At 27.9% G+C, this 19,357-nt stretch overlaps 2 protein-coding genes across 2 annotated transcripts in view; both read right to left on the bottom strand.

Annotated features, from left to right (window-relative positions):
• LOC111623172 overlaps window positions 1-2,093 on the bottom strand; it is a 28,323-nt gene extending 26,230 nt beyond the window's left edge. The window contains exon 1 of the mRNA XM_023365642.1: window positions 1,665-2,093. Coding sequence (XP_023221410.1) covers window positions 1,665-1,968 — 304 coding nt within the window. The 5' untranslated portion in view covers window positions 1,969-2,093. The remainder of the gene's footprint in view (window positions 1-1,664) is intronic.
• A 10,000-nt stretch (window positions 2,094-12,093) lies between these two features.
• LOC111623176 (zinc finger SWIM domain-containing protein 7-like) lies at window positions 12,094-18,638 on the bottom strand. The gene is made up of 6 exons (XM_023365647.1): window positions 18,420-18,638; window positions 18,258-18,334; window positions 16,509-16,530; window positions 16,227-16,408; window positions 14,378-14,403; window positions 12,094-12,371 (listed from the first exon to the last, which is right to left on the bottom strand). Exons 2-6 carry the CDS (start codon window positions 18,331-18,333, stop codon window positions 12,267-12,269), a joined length of 411 nt encoding a protein of 136 aa, XP_023221415.1. The 5' UTR covers window position 18,334; window positions 18,420-18,638; the 3' UTR covers window positions 12,094-12,266.
• Between the last annotated feature and the right edge of the window lie 719 nt (window positions 18,639-19,357).

Raw genomic sequence — 19,357 nt, 5'->3', positions numbered from 1 at the left:
TATAATAAAAAGGTTTATTTTTATAAATATTCCTTAAATTATCTGAAAAATTCCAATCTTTATTTCTCTATAAGACATTTTAGTTTTAAGAAATTTGTTTAATTTCCTAATTTTATATTATTTTTCCAAAATATGTCATCGAGCAGTTGATTTTAAAACAATTTTTGAAAAAGGAACATTCATTACATCGTTAGTCAATCAACCGACTGAAAAAGTTGATTATCTCGCTTTGATAAAAGTCCGAAAATGATAAAACTTCCAAGATACAATACAAATTAACACATCGTTCGCTAATAGATTCTCTTTACTATCTATTAATCCGCCCCTCAAAGATCTTATAATTAAAACAAAGCTACATGCTAAGATCTAGAATAATTCTCAAATATTCAGTTATTCTACATATACTTAAGCTTAAATTTAAAAAAATAAGAGTTTAGATTTGAAAGTTTCATCATACATGAAATTATTATTCAATGAACTCAAACTAGGTCTACCATTTTATTTGTTTCTAAACTTGGATAGATACCGAAGTCAAGAGGTTTCATAACATTTTTCCTAGTTAACAGATGCTAAATTAGTCACGTTCGTGTATCTTATGTTTAAATAATACTACAAGATGTAGACATATTCACATCATTACTACAACATAAACACAGTGAACGGCCGGATTCTTTATTGAGCCGCAAGACCGATAAAGAATCCAGCCGTTCGTTTGGTATTTGAAGTAATTATTGGGTTACTTTTATGTATTATATACAAAAATTTAACATATAAAATATAATACAATACAAATCTTAAACCATTGGATATATAATTACGAAGAACAGTTACATTTGTTATATAAAAAAGTAGGGCACGAAATCTCAGTCATTGCCTATAACGAGTATAAACAATATAAAGTGTTTGAGATTTGTTTACGCCCAGAAATTATAAATTTCTAAATTCTCTCCGAGGATCAGGACCGACGGGAGATAGGAGATGGTTATATTTTTCCAAGATTACAAGCAAGGGCAAAGTTAAGCCAAATAGAAGTTTCACGACCACTAGAGATACAGGATAAATTCTGAGGGTATTCACCTTTACGGGGAAAAATCACCACAGAAAAGATATTAACAGAGATAGGCATGTTAATTTGTGTTTCATTACGATCAATATTATTTTAATTTTTAAAAAATTCTACATTTTGAATAAATTTAAATTAAGAGAATGTTTATATTTTATATCATGCAATATTCATTTTAATAATATTTATAAATTTTGTGTAATTGATGAGATAACATATTTTGAATTTTTAAATTTATATCATGTGTCTTCCTTGTATGTTAAATAACACACCAACAAATCTAAGTTCGTTGTAATAAATGACATTTTCGTGTTTTTATATAAAAACAACTAAAAACTATAACACAAAATGGGTTGGAATGAGAAAAATATATACATTTTTTTTCATTTATATATATATAAAGTTGCAAAGGATGACGGGAGAGGCAGTTAAAAACAAATGAGCAAAGGATGATGGGAAAGACAGTTAAAAACAAATGAGCAAAGGTTGACGGGATAGACAGATCGGTCGCGTGGAATGACGGGAGTCGCGCGTCTATCCGTACGCCTCCGAGATAGAAAATAGGGCGGTAGATTTCGACATCGAACGATTTTATACTTACCAACTTCTTTCCACATAGCGAGATGGGTGGCCAAGAAACCATCTTTGATAGCTTTTAACACGAGATCGTCGTCTTTCGACCAGAAATTCCTCTGATTGACGATGTAATCCATCAAATGTTCTTTGGCAAACAATGCTGCTTCGCGTCCACCGTGTCCGTCGAAGATACCAAAGTAGGCATATTCTAAATCCTTTTCGTCTTCCGTTTGCTGATAGGCGACGACGAAAGCGTCCTCCATATACTTCCTACCACCCTGATTACAGTGTCCCGTAACTCTTAAATTAACACCGATCGTGGGTGCCATGTTAAGGAAAAATCTCCGAACCAGTCGCACCCTTTTCTATTCAATTCTAGTCCGCCTGACGTCATCGCTTATCGCGGGAGACCATTGGACCGATTCGAAAATGACGTCTGCGCACGTGACTCTTAGCCTCTACGATAGGCTGATACGCTAGTGTTTAATTGCTAATAGTCATTGGTTGGTTGTTGTTGTTTCGGATCTTTAAATGGAGGCTAATTCCATGTCGGGTCAGCTGTTTTCGGGGTTGTTTTTTCTTGTCGTGCAGACAATCAGGTCACTGCTTATTTTCTGTTTTGAAATTGAAGGATATGGCTCGATATTTTCTATATATTAATAAATAATTCTTCTATCTCAAAGAATCTTCGCGTATATATTAAAAAAATCTTCTCTCTCGATATATTCCACAGTAAATATCGCGGATTTCTTAAAATTTACCTACTTAAACCAATTAAAAACGTGAAAATAAGCTTTTATAATTTGTAAAAAATAAACTTATATATTAATAAAGTAAATAAAGTTATTAATAAAACGCTCTTTTAATTATTTTATAGAACAATAATAATCTGTACAATAATAAATAAATTTTGGTTAATTTAAATTAAACTAATTAAATATTTAAGCTTTATTTTTATATTTTTATTTATTTTTTCTATCCATTTATTTATAAAAAATATTAAAAAAAATATTAATTTATCCATTTAAAAACAATGCTCCCTTGTTATATTCTACACTAAAAGTCTGGAATATTTGGAAATACATAAGTGAATTTAAAAATTTTTAAATAGTTTATTTTTTCGTAAATTATAAGGCTTAATTTATATATAATAATTATTATGTACAGAATTAAGTATATATTATGTACAAAGGATGAAATTAAAATTTATAAGTTTGTCATCTATAATATTAAATAAAGAAAAACATACCGTTTACAAATTTATTTTCCTGTGGAAACATGTCAACAAGGATTTTCGTGTAGGGACATGTGGATGTGTATAGTAGGTTTATTGTATCAGTTTGAATGAATATACTTTAAATAGGTAAACTGAAAATTTTAACTATTTAATTATATAAACATTATATAATTAACATTTTTAAAATTTATTTTCATTTATATAATTTAATTTAAAGCTTTATTAATTAAAAAATTAATATATGTGGACAGACAGGCAATGATTTTTAAAATATTTTTATATTTAATTATTTAATTTAATTTATATTTAATCAACAAAATGCAATATTACTTGCAAACCTTCCAAATTTGTTTAAAGGCAGAAATTATCAACTTTTAATAAATTAAATTTGTATTTTTTTTTTACAGTTTGTTCCAGAAATTAACCCCTGTTAACTGACTTTTGGGCCATCCTGTATATTCAATTAATTAAAAATGTTTATTATCATCCAATTTAAAAAAATAATAAATATTTTTGCTCATAAATAAAAAAATAAAAAAAAAATTACATTCATTCAAAGTGGTGGTTTACTCCACTCAAACAGGAAAAGTCTTGTTAACATATTTTCTAGAAGAAACACGTGAGTTTATATTTATAAATAGTCAGTTTATAAATAATAATACAGTATTTAAAAAAATGAATTTAATTAATATTTATTAAATTATATAATAGACAAATGTTATATACAAATATCATCATGACTAATTCTAGATATAAATGATTTTAGATAAAATATTTTTATTTATATTCTTCTTGTTTTAACTTGTTTGATAATTAAAATTTAATTAATTAATTAATTCTTTTATATTTATGCTTCATTTATTTTCCAGTCCATTTTTATATAACATTAACTACAATAATTATATATTTTTCTTTTACTTAAACGCTTCTATTAATTTTAAGTAAATTAATTTCTTGTAATATATTAATAGTTAGTCCATTATAAGTTATATTATAATTTTTTAAATTGTTGTTTTTATTTATTTTTAATTTTAATCAGCCAATTAAAGTACAAATAGACGATACATCGCTTCTATTTAATTTATATAACCATCATTTTCAGTGTTTTTTTTCACGTACTAAAGTTATAGAATCATTCTAGAATACACTTGTTACGAGTTTTTGCTTGAAATTTTCTATTTAAATTTAAACAATTAGTAGCAGATTGTAGAGAGAATATATTCCATAATATTGCATTTAATTAATTCATAATTAATGAAAAATATGTTTATATTTATGTTTAATTTTTCTAAAATTTTACATTTTAATTAATTTATTAATTGAAAATTAAAGAGAAATATTCTAATATTTATACTTCATTTTCTGTATTTTTATATATTAATTAAATCTAAAAATTAACGAATTGCAAATTACAGAGAAATCATTTTTTCTATAATATTTAAATTTTTGAATTTTTAAACTGTTACGTAACAATACTCGATGAAATTAACATTTAAACTAATTGATCAATAACGTATTATAGAAAAATATCTATAGTTTTTTACATTAATTATAGAAAAAAAAGTACAGGAAATTGACGGTTGTTTACAAATTATTATAAAAGATTAACACAGATTAAATCATTATACAGTAGTTGTAATGAGCTAATAATAATGTAATATTTAAAACGGATTTTCCCGCTTTTTTTTTTAAATATTTAATTTAAAAATAAATGTGTTAAAATCCAGTTTAAACTTAATTAAAAATTTATACTTAAAAAAAACAGGAAATATAAAATAATATTTATCACGGTGAGTAACATTTTAAAATATATTTTTTTTGCTGAGGTCAAAATATTCTACAAATAAAACAAATTTGTTCACGTAAGGGCTTACTAATTAATAAATTAATTAACATTAAATCGAATTTAATAATAATAATAATAATTGAATTTTTAGGGATTTTTTTAAGGGGAATTTCCTCCATTTAAGTCTCATTAAGATTGAGAGATTAAATAAGGAAAATGGTTTTAACTTCCGAGAATTTTAATCCCTTTCTGTATGTAAGGATATTCTTTAAGAAACATGACGTTGATGTGGTGAATAATAAGCATTCTTTCTACATCAGCTAATCGATAATTAACGCACGAGTAACTCTACTATACTGTTTAAGTAAAAAGCGTGTATCGACTGCTAAGTTTGCTAGACGTCAACCGGTCGATTTTATATTTAAATTCTTATTTTATAAAGATTTCTAGTAACGAAAAAAAAAATTAATCATAATGTAATTTAAAAGAAAAATAATCTACAACGCTAATTAAATTAGCATTTATCATGAGATATCGTTTACAAAATGGATACCTTCTGCTACAGTCCTCGATGGTGAAGAGTGTAAAATTACATCAAAATTTGTACATTTTTTACAGAATTTTATTATTTTCTATTGCGTTAAAACATTGTAAATTGTGTGTAGTACTTATTTACGTATTTTTATTCTATATTATTGCGTTTATTTTGTTTTTTAATTATATTTTTGATAAGTTTTCCTCTATGTATGTTACATTGCCGAGTCGCCGGTTTTCGATTTCTAGTACAGAAAAAATTAAATAAATTTGTAAAATAATCGTAGAAAATAGTCTAGATCACTAATTAAAATTAACATTTATCATGAAATATCATTTACAGAATTGGCATGTTTTTTTTGCTGAAATCCTCAATGGTGAAGAGTATAAACTGTTAACAAAATGTACACTTTTAAGGAAAACTTATTATTTTATCTTGTGTTAAAATATTTTAAATAGTTTATGACATTTATTTCCACCGTTTTACTTAATAACATTACAAATTTTTAATTTTAAAATATTCTTTGGTAATTTTTTTCGCTGACAGTGAGTATTATACGTTGCGAATCTCTGTATTTCGATTTCTAGTAACATTATAATAATAATTTATCATAGCTAATTTTAAAGAAAAAAAATAGTCTAGCTCATTAATTAAATGAGCACTTATGAGAAAATGGATAATTTTTGTAGCAATCCTCAACGATGTAATGTATAAACTGGTATTATAATGTACACTTTTTAGAGAGGTTTACTACTTTATATTGTATTAAAATATTGTAAATAGTGTAGAGTACTTATTTACACGTTTTTACTCAATATTATTTTAATAATTGTTTTTGCTGAACGTAGTACGTCCTCATAGTTGTCAATCACTTTTCCTTCTGTTGTTATAGACACAACATAAGTTCTAGAACGGGCGTATCGTTTGTAAAATTGTATATTTTACTGTAATAAATCAATAAATAAGTAAAAAAATGATTTTCTTATGTTTAAATTATTGAATTTCTCCATTTTACTTTATTAAAAACTCGATCTTACGCATAAACACGCAATATTTTCTAGTTTTTTTTTTTTTTAAAAAAAGAAAAACATTACTTCCAAGTATTTTCGAATGTATCTAGAATCACAAGTAGCTTTTATCATATAAAAAAACACATTTTATGTGACTTAAATCACTCAAAAAACCATAAATATTCCTTAAAAACACACACACAGCAATCGAATAATTAGTTATATATATTCAAAACTCGTAATAATTTTTTTTTGATAAATGAATATTATCAGTTCAGCAATCGAGAATTTATTATTATTATTATTATTCAACTTCTTCGGAATAATAATAATTTAATTAGATATTTAAATTCATGGAGGGTCGAAGTAAGTTGCGTCACACTACTAAGCGCGAGATACTTAGTTTCGTAGCTAACGTCATCGCTTTTCATGTTCAAACTTGCGCTCATTGTTACCTACAGGACACGTTTTCGTGTCTGGACATATCATTGGTACATTTTTTGTCTTGCATTTTTAACGTTTACTGATCACGTATGAGGTATTTTTCATAATGTTTAATAGTCATTAAGCGACTTTCATACGTTTGTATAATCGAGTTATTACATAAAATGCTAATAGATTATCCATGTGTTTAATAATTAATTAAATTCTACCGAATTTATCTTTAGTAAATTAGAAAAATTGCTTTTAATTTGCCTTTTTTATTTCCTGTGTCGCCAGTGCTTTAAAGATGATTAATTTAATACGTCAAAAATATTTTTTTTGGTCGCGTAATTAGAGTAATTTTATAAAGTTTATGACAGAATAATTTACTTTAAAATTAATTTTTTTTTAAATATAATTTTAAATTCATTTTTCCGTTAAACATCGTACGTCGTCATACGTGTCAATTTATCATTCGTCTATTGTTATAGATAAATTATGCGCTCCGGAATGGTCATATCGTTCGTTAAAGTGCGAATTTCTCTGTAAAAAAAACGCAAATAGGAAGCAGATTTTTGGTTTTTAGGAGCGTAAAAATGTATAAATTTATCTTTTAACATAATAAACTTTGTATAAAATCGATTTAATGAACATAAATTCGTCTTTAAAACGCATAAACAAAAGTGTAAATTCGCTTTAATTTTCCTTAAAAGTGCCTAATTTTAGCCTTAAAATACTGTAAAATTTCATAAATTCATCATTATAATGGTATTAATAGCACAGATTCATCATTAATGTCATTGGTATCCCACGGTGACATTAATATGGAAAGTATTACTCCATAATTAATGAAAAATTCACCAAGTCTGATAATTTATGATGCAAATTTTGGCTACAAAACCTCTAAAAAAATCCCCGAAAATTTTGTTTTCTCGACTTAATGTTATCTTTAGATCTTTTGACCTTTAGAAGCGAGCTTCCCAGTTGTGCATTAAAGGAAACGATGTCGAAATGGGAATACCATTCTGAGAATTGGGTTTCTTGTTGTACTAAAAACAGAAAATCTTTCGTCTCTACTAATTTATAGAAGATTGATCCTTAAAGTTAGAAACGAAAATCGAAAAATATCCTCAATTCCTTGGTTAAGGAGTTTCTAATGAATTGAAACATTAAGTGACAGCGTTTTTTTTTTTACCTAAGTTCGTTCCACCCGGATTCTATTCAAAACAAAGACATCTATTAGTCGAATTTATTGGAATTTTATTGTTTAAATCTAAAAAAAATGTCCGTTCTAGATGGATTTAGATATAAAATTACTCGATTTTTTTAGACATTTTTTTCTAAGGAATGCTTCAAAATTATTTAATTTACGTATTCTTAAATACACGCTGTGCTATGACGTACAGCAATATCTAATATATTTATCAATATAATTAAGAACTAACATAAATTTAGTAAGGATATAATATACTTTATGGCATTCAAATTTGCCAAAAATCTAATGAAATTTTTCCAAAGATTGTATATTTTTTTAAAATCTTTTCTTTTTTTGGGGTACTCTATTATTATAGATAAATACTATATTCTAGAACAGACATATCGCTTATTAAATTGCGAATTTCTTTGCAATAAATCCATTAAGTGAGCAGATTTTCGATTTTAGAAGCTTAAAAATATATAAATTTACTTTAAAAATTCACTTAAAAGTATATACAAGAAGTGTTTTCGTGTAAAATATACTCTTACATGAAATTTCCTATGTAAATTTATGTGCAATTCATATAACTTTTAAATTTACTGCAGTGTTTTTGGGTCCCACTCGTGATTCATTGAGTGTATTTTCCTCTCTATAACTTTGAATTATTATACTTTTTATGTACAATTACTATTATTTTAGATACCGAAACAGTATCGTAATGAAACTTTCCATGTAAACACTCGTTTCAATTCAGATCAAAGAGAAACAAGTTCAGACTTCCTACTACAGAATCATGAGTCATACCACATGACTCAATATCGTGGGTGCAGTATGGAGATAACGCTATTGCTTATTGTTCTTCCCACATAATCTATTAATTTTTACTTGATTTTAATATCAAACTATCGTAAGCAACGCGAAGTTTCACGAATTTAAAACAAAAATTTCACTGATACGTTTCTCCTGAGGGTGTCAATAAGTTATCGTGAGGAAAAATCGGAAAATTTAAGTAATTTTCCCCCAATTTAACTACATTTAAAGCATTAATTTTTCTCGTTTTAATGCAGGTAAAGTCACTATTTATCACATTTAGATGCAACTTCACCCCTGTAAGGTTGCTTTTTCTTAACTCGCCGGTAAAGTTATATTTTAATATATCTATTTTTAGTAAATATGTCCCACGTGTACATTTTTTAGATGGTTCTCTCCCCTCACATACAAGCTATTTTTATAGGAAAAAAATTTTGCGAATTTTAAGTTTTCTACCGAGGAATTTCTAGCAAAAAAGAAATTACAGAATTAAGTAAAATATTAGATTTTAATCCAATTTATAACGTCCCTAATATTAAATTTCATAAAAAAAAGACGAAGAAATGTCTATAAATTCACTCGAATTTTGTATAAAATCAAATATTAAAACTGATTTAAAGAATCAAATTGCTCATTGCATAACGCGTTAAGGAATTTACCAAAGTAAAAACATTCTCCCTATTCTTCTCGGATAGAATTCATATATTTAAGTTGCATTTAATAGGAAAAGTCTTAAATTGTATTGCTTATACTTAATTCACATGCAATACCATAAATTTCACGTGTTGCAAGGAACTTCGATGTATGAAGTACCTCTTTGCATCAGTCAGATATGGTTTAATATTTTATTTATTTTTTTAAATTATACATTTAAAGTCATAAATTAGACTTTTGAGATAAACTTCTAACCGTAAATCATCCATTTATCCGGAAAGATGAAGAGATTTTTAAGAATATTAAAGAGATTTTGCTATATAAATTATCAGGAGCGTGTTGTGTCTGGAGATTATTTTCATAAATTCTAAAAATATGAAAGTGTTTTGTTTGATAACTATAAATAGACTAAACAAATTCGACTTTCTTATAAATTTCTCAAACTAAATGAACGATTTAAGCGTGTAAAACCATGTTTTTCTATTAGATTGATACCCGGTACCATAGGATTGAAGATTTTTATTGGCCTCCAATCTCGAATTTCCAAAAAAAATATTTAAATTCTACAATGTGAAGATTCTTCTATGTCTCTAGAAGAGATTTATATGCGAGTTGATCCTTATGTTAATCTTGTAGACTACCTAGAGTTTGCGTATGGTATGCAGTTGTATCTGGTGTATTGTTGAAGATCGTCTAGAAAAATACTTTTCGCTACATACCAATGTTATCTCATGGATTTTTTTTAAATATAAAGTAATGGCTAGAAACTCAGGTCGTTCTCTTCTATTGAGTAATACACTTTTATCACAAAATTCGCTTGAACGTGAGCAGAATCAGGTCAAGGATAAACGTCTTCAATTGATGCTGATATATAAAGTTTCTCTTGCTTTTCTATACTTTCTTCTATATCAGATTCGATTTTCTCTAGTTTTAAACATTATTATAGATTTTTCTAAATTTAATTATCATTACACTTGTAGGAATTTGTCTTGAAATCAATGTTTATACTCTTCTCTAACTGCACTTGGTAAATCAATGTTTATATAGAACTTTTCTCTTTTTTGATGCTTCTGAAAGCGAAATGTTATGCCTAAATGTAGTATTTATAAAAAATATATACATATATAGGGAGGCCCAAAAGTCAGTTAACCAATGCAAGGGCTAAATTGCATTCTTATTTGAAATAATCATAAAAAAAAAAATGTTTTAATTGGGTTGGTAGAAAAACGCATTGTTTTAAATATGGTTAATTGACTTTTGAGTCACTCTGTATATTCATCTTTTAATTATATTTTATTTAATAAATAAATTAGTTCCGAAATTCCAACAACTATTTGTGAATAATTATTAAAGTGGAATAGAGAACCGGGAGACCACACAACTGTAAATCATTACCCTAAAAAGTATGCATAAAAATTTGAATAAAGTGCGTACAGATTGGTACTGCATAGGCAGACAAGGCCACATGAATGAAAGAGCATACATGGCCATGGCCTTGCCTTTTTTGAGGCCTCATTTCGCTTCTGGTTACTAATGCTTTTGTTCTATATCTGTATAATGCCTCTAAAGAAATTGTGACAAGGACCTTGAAAGTGCTTAACATGCACGGTCTTACATATGGAAAGACAGGTTACCTGAAAACGTTTAAATCACACTTAACATAATGATTGCTAATAGATTACTGTATTGATTGCTGTGAACTTAATCCAAATGATAATCACATTTAAAGTATTTAGATGATACAAATATAAATATTTATTCACTTTTTCACTTATATTGTTTGTCATGAGCATGCTATAATGATATAAAAAGCTAATAACTAATTTTTAGATTATGTATTTGCTGTTAGTTATAACACTACAAACTGTATAATATATAGGATATAATGCAGATTATAATCTCATCACTCTACTCTTATACATAGTGTGCTAGAACATAGTGTGGACCTTCTTAATAACTTTTAACAGGAAAGACAATATGGGAAAAAATTCCGAAAATGATGAACAGTAATGATTAACTAATAAACAGCATGAAAAGGAACTTTGTGTTCTTTTGTACATTTCTTAAATTAGCTTTGGAAATGATAAATACAAAATGTTTTATGAATTTCACAAATTAAACCTGATTTTCTGAAAAACTTTGGTCGTTTATCAAGTGACTTTCTTCCTTTTTACAATTGTAATTTATTGATAATGAATAACATCCAACACTTTATTAACAGCTCGTAAAACTGGACGTGGCTCAAAAATGAACACAACAATTCAAAAAATCCAACAACATAAATATAAACGCTTTAAAGGACACAAATGTTTTTAACTATCTTAAAGTGTTTATGTTGCCGTGTTCATTTCTGAGCTATTTATTTATTCATAGTATTCATTTAATTGTGCAAGAAAGAAATTCAAATATAACAACTACTTCACATAAATAAGAGTTACTGTTAGGAAATTAGTTAATCATAGCACACATAATACAAACATAAATTACTGGTACAGATAAATGAACAAAGTTAGCTCTGTGATGACATGTGATACATTGATAGGCAGAAGTGAGAATCTTTATACAGTTTGTCTGTCAATATACAACACATCACACAGCTACTTTGGTTAAGTAGCTGTATGATGTGCTGTATGCTGTATACAGCACATCATACAGTCCACTTTGGATAAAGTGGAATATCATATATGACTCTATGCAGATAAATAATTGCAAGCTCAGATATCAGATAATTGCAATTCTACTGCATGTACAAAAATACAAGCATCAAATGTAGACTACTACATTCTTAAACAAATTTCAGTTTTATTATTATTATTATTGTTACACTTGTTATCTTAAATTTGAAGTATACCTGTGACAAAAATCGATAATTTAAATTATAAATAAATTTCTTAAAATATTAAAAATTCATCTGTAAGCAGTACAATATTACATTGTATAATGAGTTATGTTACTTAATATAAACAATTTGACATCATTCTATGTTAGCAATCATTAATGCTAAGGTTTTGTCCGAATATTGAACTTCCTTGCAAAGTCCCATGGCTTGACTGAGTCTAGCAGCTAAAACGTGTTTACACTGAAATGATACAGAAATTATCATTTAAAGAAACATTTATCTTTACTTATAAAATATATGAAAATAAAGATTCCATAGTACTGTATTGAGTTAATTTTAACACTAATCCACAGGTCACAGAGAGTAATAGAGGCCTGGGAAAAAAATACATATTGGAGGGGCCCTATAACAAAGTAAATTATATTAAATTAGAGAAAGAAAAACAGATTACCTAGGGGCCCTAAGGCAATTTGCATCTTTTGCCCCTCTGAGAATCTCTGCCAAGCACAAATCTAATGGTTTTTTTTGTGATTTAGTTGTTCCAATAAATTTTCTGAATCACAATTAGTAGCATGCGGCTGTTTCAAACTAGTTTTAATATTTCTTAAAACAGAGCTTAGTAAACTGACTTTTGAGCTCCCCTGTATATTAAAACTAGTCCTACAGTGCAATGTATTGATTTAGTATCATGAGAGTGTTGCTGTGGATAGATGACATAAAAATAAATAAGTTTACTTTTCTATGAAAATTCATACAAAACATTATGGTAAAAATCATTAGTCTAAGATTTTAGCATAATTAGTTGTTACTATCTCCAATGGTCTCATTATATAATGAACATTCTGTTCAGTATTATGCCAATTTGATAATGAAATATGCTAATTCTTAATTCATTAGACTGCAAGTATAAAGCACTTTGGAAATGCTTCATAGCCAAAGTGATTTGAGACATTGTAATCAATTAAAATTAAAACATTAAAGAATTCAATACATGTGAAAATGCAAGTTTCTACTATAGCATTCTCTTATAACTTATTAACATTTTTTTTTATATCTTTAAACTATGAAAGATTTTAATTTTTACTCTCCAATTGAGGAAGATCTTCTTCCGATATGGGCCCAACATGATCAAGTTTTTCACTTTTGTATTTTTGAGAATTGTTCGTGATGCTTCTTGATACACAGAAAGCAGTTTGTTTTTTGTTTTCTGTGTGTGTCAAGAAGCATCAAAAGCAGTTCTCCTCCAAATTTCTATTCTAATAACTTAAATTCAGTTATTAGAATAGAATTTACAAGCCTGAATTGAAACATTCTAATCTTCTACCTTCTTGGAGACCCAGTATCTTCTTTAAGCCGTGTACTTTCAGACATCTCAGCCAATCATTAGAAGTAAAACATGCTATAAAACCTGTAACATCAAGTTTAAATACATTATCTGTTTTTAAATTTGATGCTGTAAAGTTTTAATTTGTATTAAGCCTGAAAATACTTAGGTTTAAAGAAGATATTCTAGTGGTTTCCAAGAAAGTAGCAGATTAAAAATTGGAGATTTACTGATGTCAAGAGATAGAAATAAACATCTAGAATATCTGATTTTACATCTTTAATAGAAATTATAATTCATTGTAATAAATGAACAGATTATGGAAAACATATGTGATAGTAATTTTCTAATTTCTGTATTAAATCCCACTCTCACTTATACCAACAACCCATTAACATGCTTGTAAGATGTATGAAAAACTTAATTGATCTAAAAGCTAATAAATTTGAATATAAGATAAGAATACAGAGAAACTCTGTTTATTTGAATTTCTGGTTTTTAAACATAATTTCTTAGAAAAATAGATATATGGAAAACCTATAAATGCAAAAATTCAAATAACTTCCATGTACATTCTTGCCTGAGTTGTAATGCAGATTTTAACCTGCATTACAACTCAGGCAAGTATAGACTTGCTTTGTATGAATCAGCATATGATGATCATTGTTATGAATTCTGTGGGAGTATTCTTTGAGTTTGCTTAATATTTTGTCGACTCTTTTCTAATATTTTAAGATTTTCAATTATAAAAAAATTGCCACTTTCCTGTTGAACAATTCTTTGATTGTAAATATTTTCTAAGTTAACATTTAATGAATGAATTGTGATTTATAACCAATTTCCTTTAGATTGAAGTATGTAATAGATATTTTTAAACTAAAATAATAATAAATAAATAAACTTTTAATAATAAGATATTTACCATAGGATATTCTTCTTTTCTTAAAACTGTAAATAAAATAAATTTTCAAGTTAATTATTTGTAATTTAACAACAATAAATAAAAAAAAAACTAAATTAGAATTACAGTATTAAAACAAGTAACGTTTGATTTCTAGTAATACATTATCAGCCTATTTATAGACCATTTGATTACATTCAAATTCAAAAAAATGGAAACACTCCAAAATATTATTCAAAATGGTTAATACAAATAATTACATAAAAACATAGGATAAAAAAATATATTATATCTATGTATTATAATTAAGAATACAGCATAAGTATGAGGTGTGAGGAATTCAGGAAGTTAGATATAACAAATATCCATGCTATATATAATGACTCAGTACGGAAGTTTCTTACATCTAACTCCTGAAGTCTTCACCATTTTAAGCGTTCAAACCTTGTACTAATGCTGTATTCTTAATTACAGCTAATAATTTATTATATTTAGTGTTTCATATATTTAATTTAATTTTTATATGTAATTTTTATCTGTATTAATCATTTTGAATCATGTATTTCAAATACTGTTTTGAATTTTCCTGTTTTCAAATTTGGTGTATCCTGATTTTGATCTGTAGACCAAAAACATTTGATTTCTAATAATCTGCCACTTATTTAGATATTGTATTTCAAATTTCGTGCATTAAGTGTTTGTTTAGACATAAATAAGAAATAATAACAACTCAAATCCGCAACTGCACAATATGGGAGAGTTGCAGGTTCAAGTCTCGCTTTGGGCCGATTCTCTTCTTCCAGAATATTCTAAAGTAATAATAACTAAAAAATAAAAGAAATAAGCAAGAAAACATTTAAGGAGAGCATATGTAATTTTAAGACATTTATTCTAGAAAACTGCAATATAAGTTAAATTCTACCAATTGAAGTTTTCAAGAGTTATTTTAACTTATAATGAATTTAAAACAATGTTTGGGTTCATCCTTGGTTTCATTAAATGATAATATTTTTTCATTTAACATGTAGAATTTCATTATCTCAACTATTTATGTATCATATGAACTTGATGATTTTCATTACACAGTGTTTATAAAGTGTTTATCTGTTTCAGAGAAATGATATAATTCTGTTCAATTCAATTACAGAATGATAGAAGGTATACATTTATTGAATGTTTAAGAACAAGATTCAGGAATATAATGTCAAGAGTTTGTAGACAGTTGAATTGAACAGCATGAGTCTCTGAGTCTATGCACACTTCATTCATGATAACATGTTCACACACTATTTAATCTGTGAAATGTTATCATGAATGAAGTGTGTATAGACTCAGAATAGAGACTATAAACATTCTTAAACTGTGTACAGAGAGTAAAGAAAGGTATATTGACTCCATCCTTCATCATTCAGTCAATTCAATATAGAAGAAAAGTAATAGTAATTTACTGTTTTTGACTAATCTTACATATATTCTAAGGTCAGAAGCCAATTTTGGAAACACTTCTATAGACCGCTATCATAATAAAAAGGCATGATCAATTCTCTTGATCTTGGATTAGAACCAAGCAAAAAAAAAGTCAGGATATTCCATCTTCAAAATCTATAAAACAGTTTCAAAAAAGTAGTTTATGAAGATAGAAGCTCCCCAAAAGCATCAAATATCATATTGTTTAACAACTTTCAGAATGTCAGATTTATTAGGATTAAAAATTTTTTTTAAGATTTTAATGTTGCATCTTCATATCTTCAGGCACTTGAAAGCTGTCAATCAATATTTTATCTTCATATACTATTAATTTACATGGAGTCAAATAAGTCTCAAAATTTTTAAGTTCTAAACTTAATAATAAAATATTAAATAATCAAACCTGAATATCTGTATGCCAAACAACTACAATAATTGCTACTTTGAAAGCAGAGATACAATAATCCCGAACTGCCGATCACTTGAAACAATTCTCTTTTACTCGGTGTGCTTATGTGTATCACCTTTTGATGATCGATTAAATCGAGCGCCGACAGAAGCGGAGTCTTAAATATAAAATTAAGTCTAAAAGTAAAGAAAACATATTTTTAAATTTTACTTAAAAATTAACTTATTTGCATAAAATTGTCTTATTAATTAATCAAATTTTAAAAATATTACTTACTGAGACAACAATTCATCTGTGACTGCAATAAAATTATTAGAATGTTAGAGTAAATACAATAATTAACAAATATTTCATACTCTAAATAAATAAATCTGTTTTTAGAGAAGCTAACATCAGTCATGATACTAAATTTATTAAAATTACAAAACAAATGAGATGATAAATAATAATTTTAGGATTGGATTGTTAGAATAAGGCAATGCAACATGTATACAATCTGCAAAGATAAAATGCCTCCCAGGAAGACTATCAATAGGAAACCAATCATATTTAGTGTTACAAATGTGAAGAAAGCATGGAAGGCATGATAAACGTATTGCAATAGTCGAGTAGCCTCTAAAGAAAGGTTGACTCTACACACAAGACTGTTAATTCCTGATGTGTACGAAAAGGATGAAGTTTAGGAACATATTTTATGTATTGTCTGTTATAGGAAACTTTTTTTTTATAACTTTAAATACTTTTTATCAAATTTATATTTTAATTCATTGTAATTATATCCTCAAATTTAGAGAATATAATTATATACAGCATGGCCACAAAGACCTTCTGTATGCTAGTTAAAAATTCCCTCATTTCACTTCATTCTCCATATAAAATACTAATTATTCCCCAGGTTCTTCCAGACATCATCTTCCATGTCAATAGCTGAAATCATTAAGCAGTCTCCAGTAGCTGCTCTTAAGTCTTCAATTATTGTAAGATGTCACATTGACTCAAAAGATTATGCCAAATCAAATTCATGTCTACTTCAATGTCCATTAAATTTGCCATCTGGATATTCTCTAACTGAAAGGCCAAGGATAAACTATCACTAATGCAAACTTTATGATCATTCTGTACAATAAATATTTGAAACATGAATAAATTGAATACTATTACATCTCTGAACGAGACAGTTGGGACATTAACATAGTTGTAGACTATATCCATAGAAGCAGAAAAGTCAAAGGAACCATACCTCTACATGTGACCCTTTGTGAGATATAGCCCCTCAAAATCACAAGTCATATTGCTCTGCTAAGACTATTGCATTTAATTATTTAGTTCACATGATTATGCTGTCTTTGAGATTTGACTGTTTGTGGATTACTTGAATGTTATATAGTTTTAGAGGGTATGGAGTTTGCCCTCATCTAGGCAGAGGAGCGAGCGATAGCAAGCATCAAAGCACAGCACGGCTACATTTGGAGCATCGGTCAAGATGAGCGATAGCAAACCTCGACAGCACAGAGCAGAGAACAGGCAATAGTACCGGTTCAAGGTCAACTGACCGAAAACAGTTTTTACCTTGAACCAGTAAAACAAGTTATGTTATAGGCACCGATCACAGTACCTATAATATAACTTGTTTGCAAACACGACATCTGCAAGTAAGACAACTGGAACTGTTGCTGTCAGGTTCCACATTTAAAGGCAAATATCTTGCAAAGGGTTGAGTATCGGACTTTTCTTTATTCTTAGCCGATAAATATCGTTAGAATGTCCGATCACCGTGCCATAACGACTGTTAAACATGCGATACACTTAGCAGCACAGAGTCGCTCACTATTGTACCTGCAGTAGGATTTAGGCTGATTTTGGAAGGCTATAACTTGCAAAGGGTTACATTTACAGGTATGGTTCCTTTGACATTTTTGTTCCTAAGAACATGCTCTACACGAGTGTACAGCTCTATTAATTAAGGTCCCAACAACGTCATTCAAATCTGCAATCTTATTTCTTCATGGTTTATGAATTTCTTACGCTTATTATTTTCTTTGTATGTTGTTTCCACTTGCTTTAATAATTCCTTGATAACTTCATTCAAAACTTGTTCCATTCTATAATTAACACAGTAAAAAATGAAAATATGTATTATTGGAAGTATTTTTCAAGTTTTTGCTCGCTACCGTATGAATAAATTACATTGAGGTTTATTTAAACTTGTTTGAAGGTCTAAAATCGGTTTCTTGTTTACATGTGATCAAAACATGTGCATACTTTCACGCTACTCGTTTAAAATAACCGCGCCCTCTTTCGGTGAAAAATGTAACATATATTTTCGCATCTCCCATTAATTAAAAATTCTTTCGGGAAATATTGATTTTTATCACGAATATTTTAAATTATGTCGCAGGAATATTATATGAGTAGCAATAATAAATAATATAATGCAATAATGCGTAGAATTGGACTGGATTGGATTATTGGTTTATTTTACTTAGATTGCATGCGCATACCAAATGTGAGAATACAAGACGGACGAAAGCGGAATAATCTAGAGACTGCCGTGTTAAATATAACGTGCCTCGCAGGATGATCTGTCAGAGATTTTGATTGTATAAAAAAAAAGAGACAGCTGTTTCCTCCTTATACGGAGTGGCGGCTCAAATGCTACAATATAAAAACTGCAGACAGGGAAAATACGGAATGTTCCAATACACAGTCTCAAACCTTTGTGGTGTACTGGGTCTAACGTGCGGAAAGTTTGCATCGAGTACCACAATTATGAGTTGTCCATTCAGTAATAAATTAGGACCAGGGTGGAGGCCACGCCTACTACAAAAATGAACACAAAGTTTTTTGGTAAGAAAAGGCAAAGTAGTTTTTATTTGCCCAATTTTAGATCCGATTCAAAGTGATCTGTAGCTGTCTCTATCGTTCTCATGTTCACTGACTGGCATGAAATCTGGAAATTGTTCAACTAGTGGGAGACATTTATTCTTAAAATAAACAAAGTCAAACTTAAAACAGATCCTTGTGGCATGCCTTCCTGCTGTATACAGAGGGGAATTAAATCGAACAGATATGAACGGTAAAAGCTGGAGATGATAATTCAAAAATTGCGAATAAACCCTGGCAAA

The sequence above is a fragment of the Centruroides sculpturatus genome, unplaced genomic scaffold, assembly GCF_000671375.1.
Source record: "Centruroides sculpturatus isolate CEXI.00-Female unplaced genomic scaffold, Cexi_2.0 scaffold8, whole genome shotgun sequence".
Lineage (NCBI taxonomy): Eukaryota > Metazoa > Arthropoda > Arachnida > Scorpiones > Buthidae > Centruroides > Centruroides sculpturatus.
Note: the sequence above shows the minus strand (reverse complement) of the source record. Positions and strands in the feature narration are given on the sequence as shown.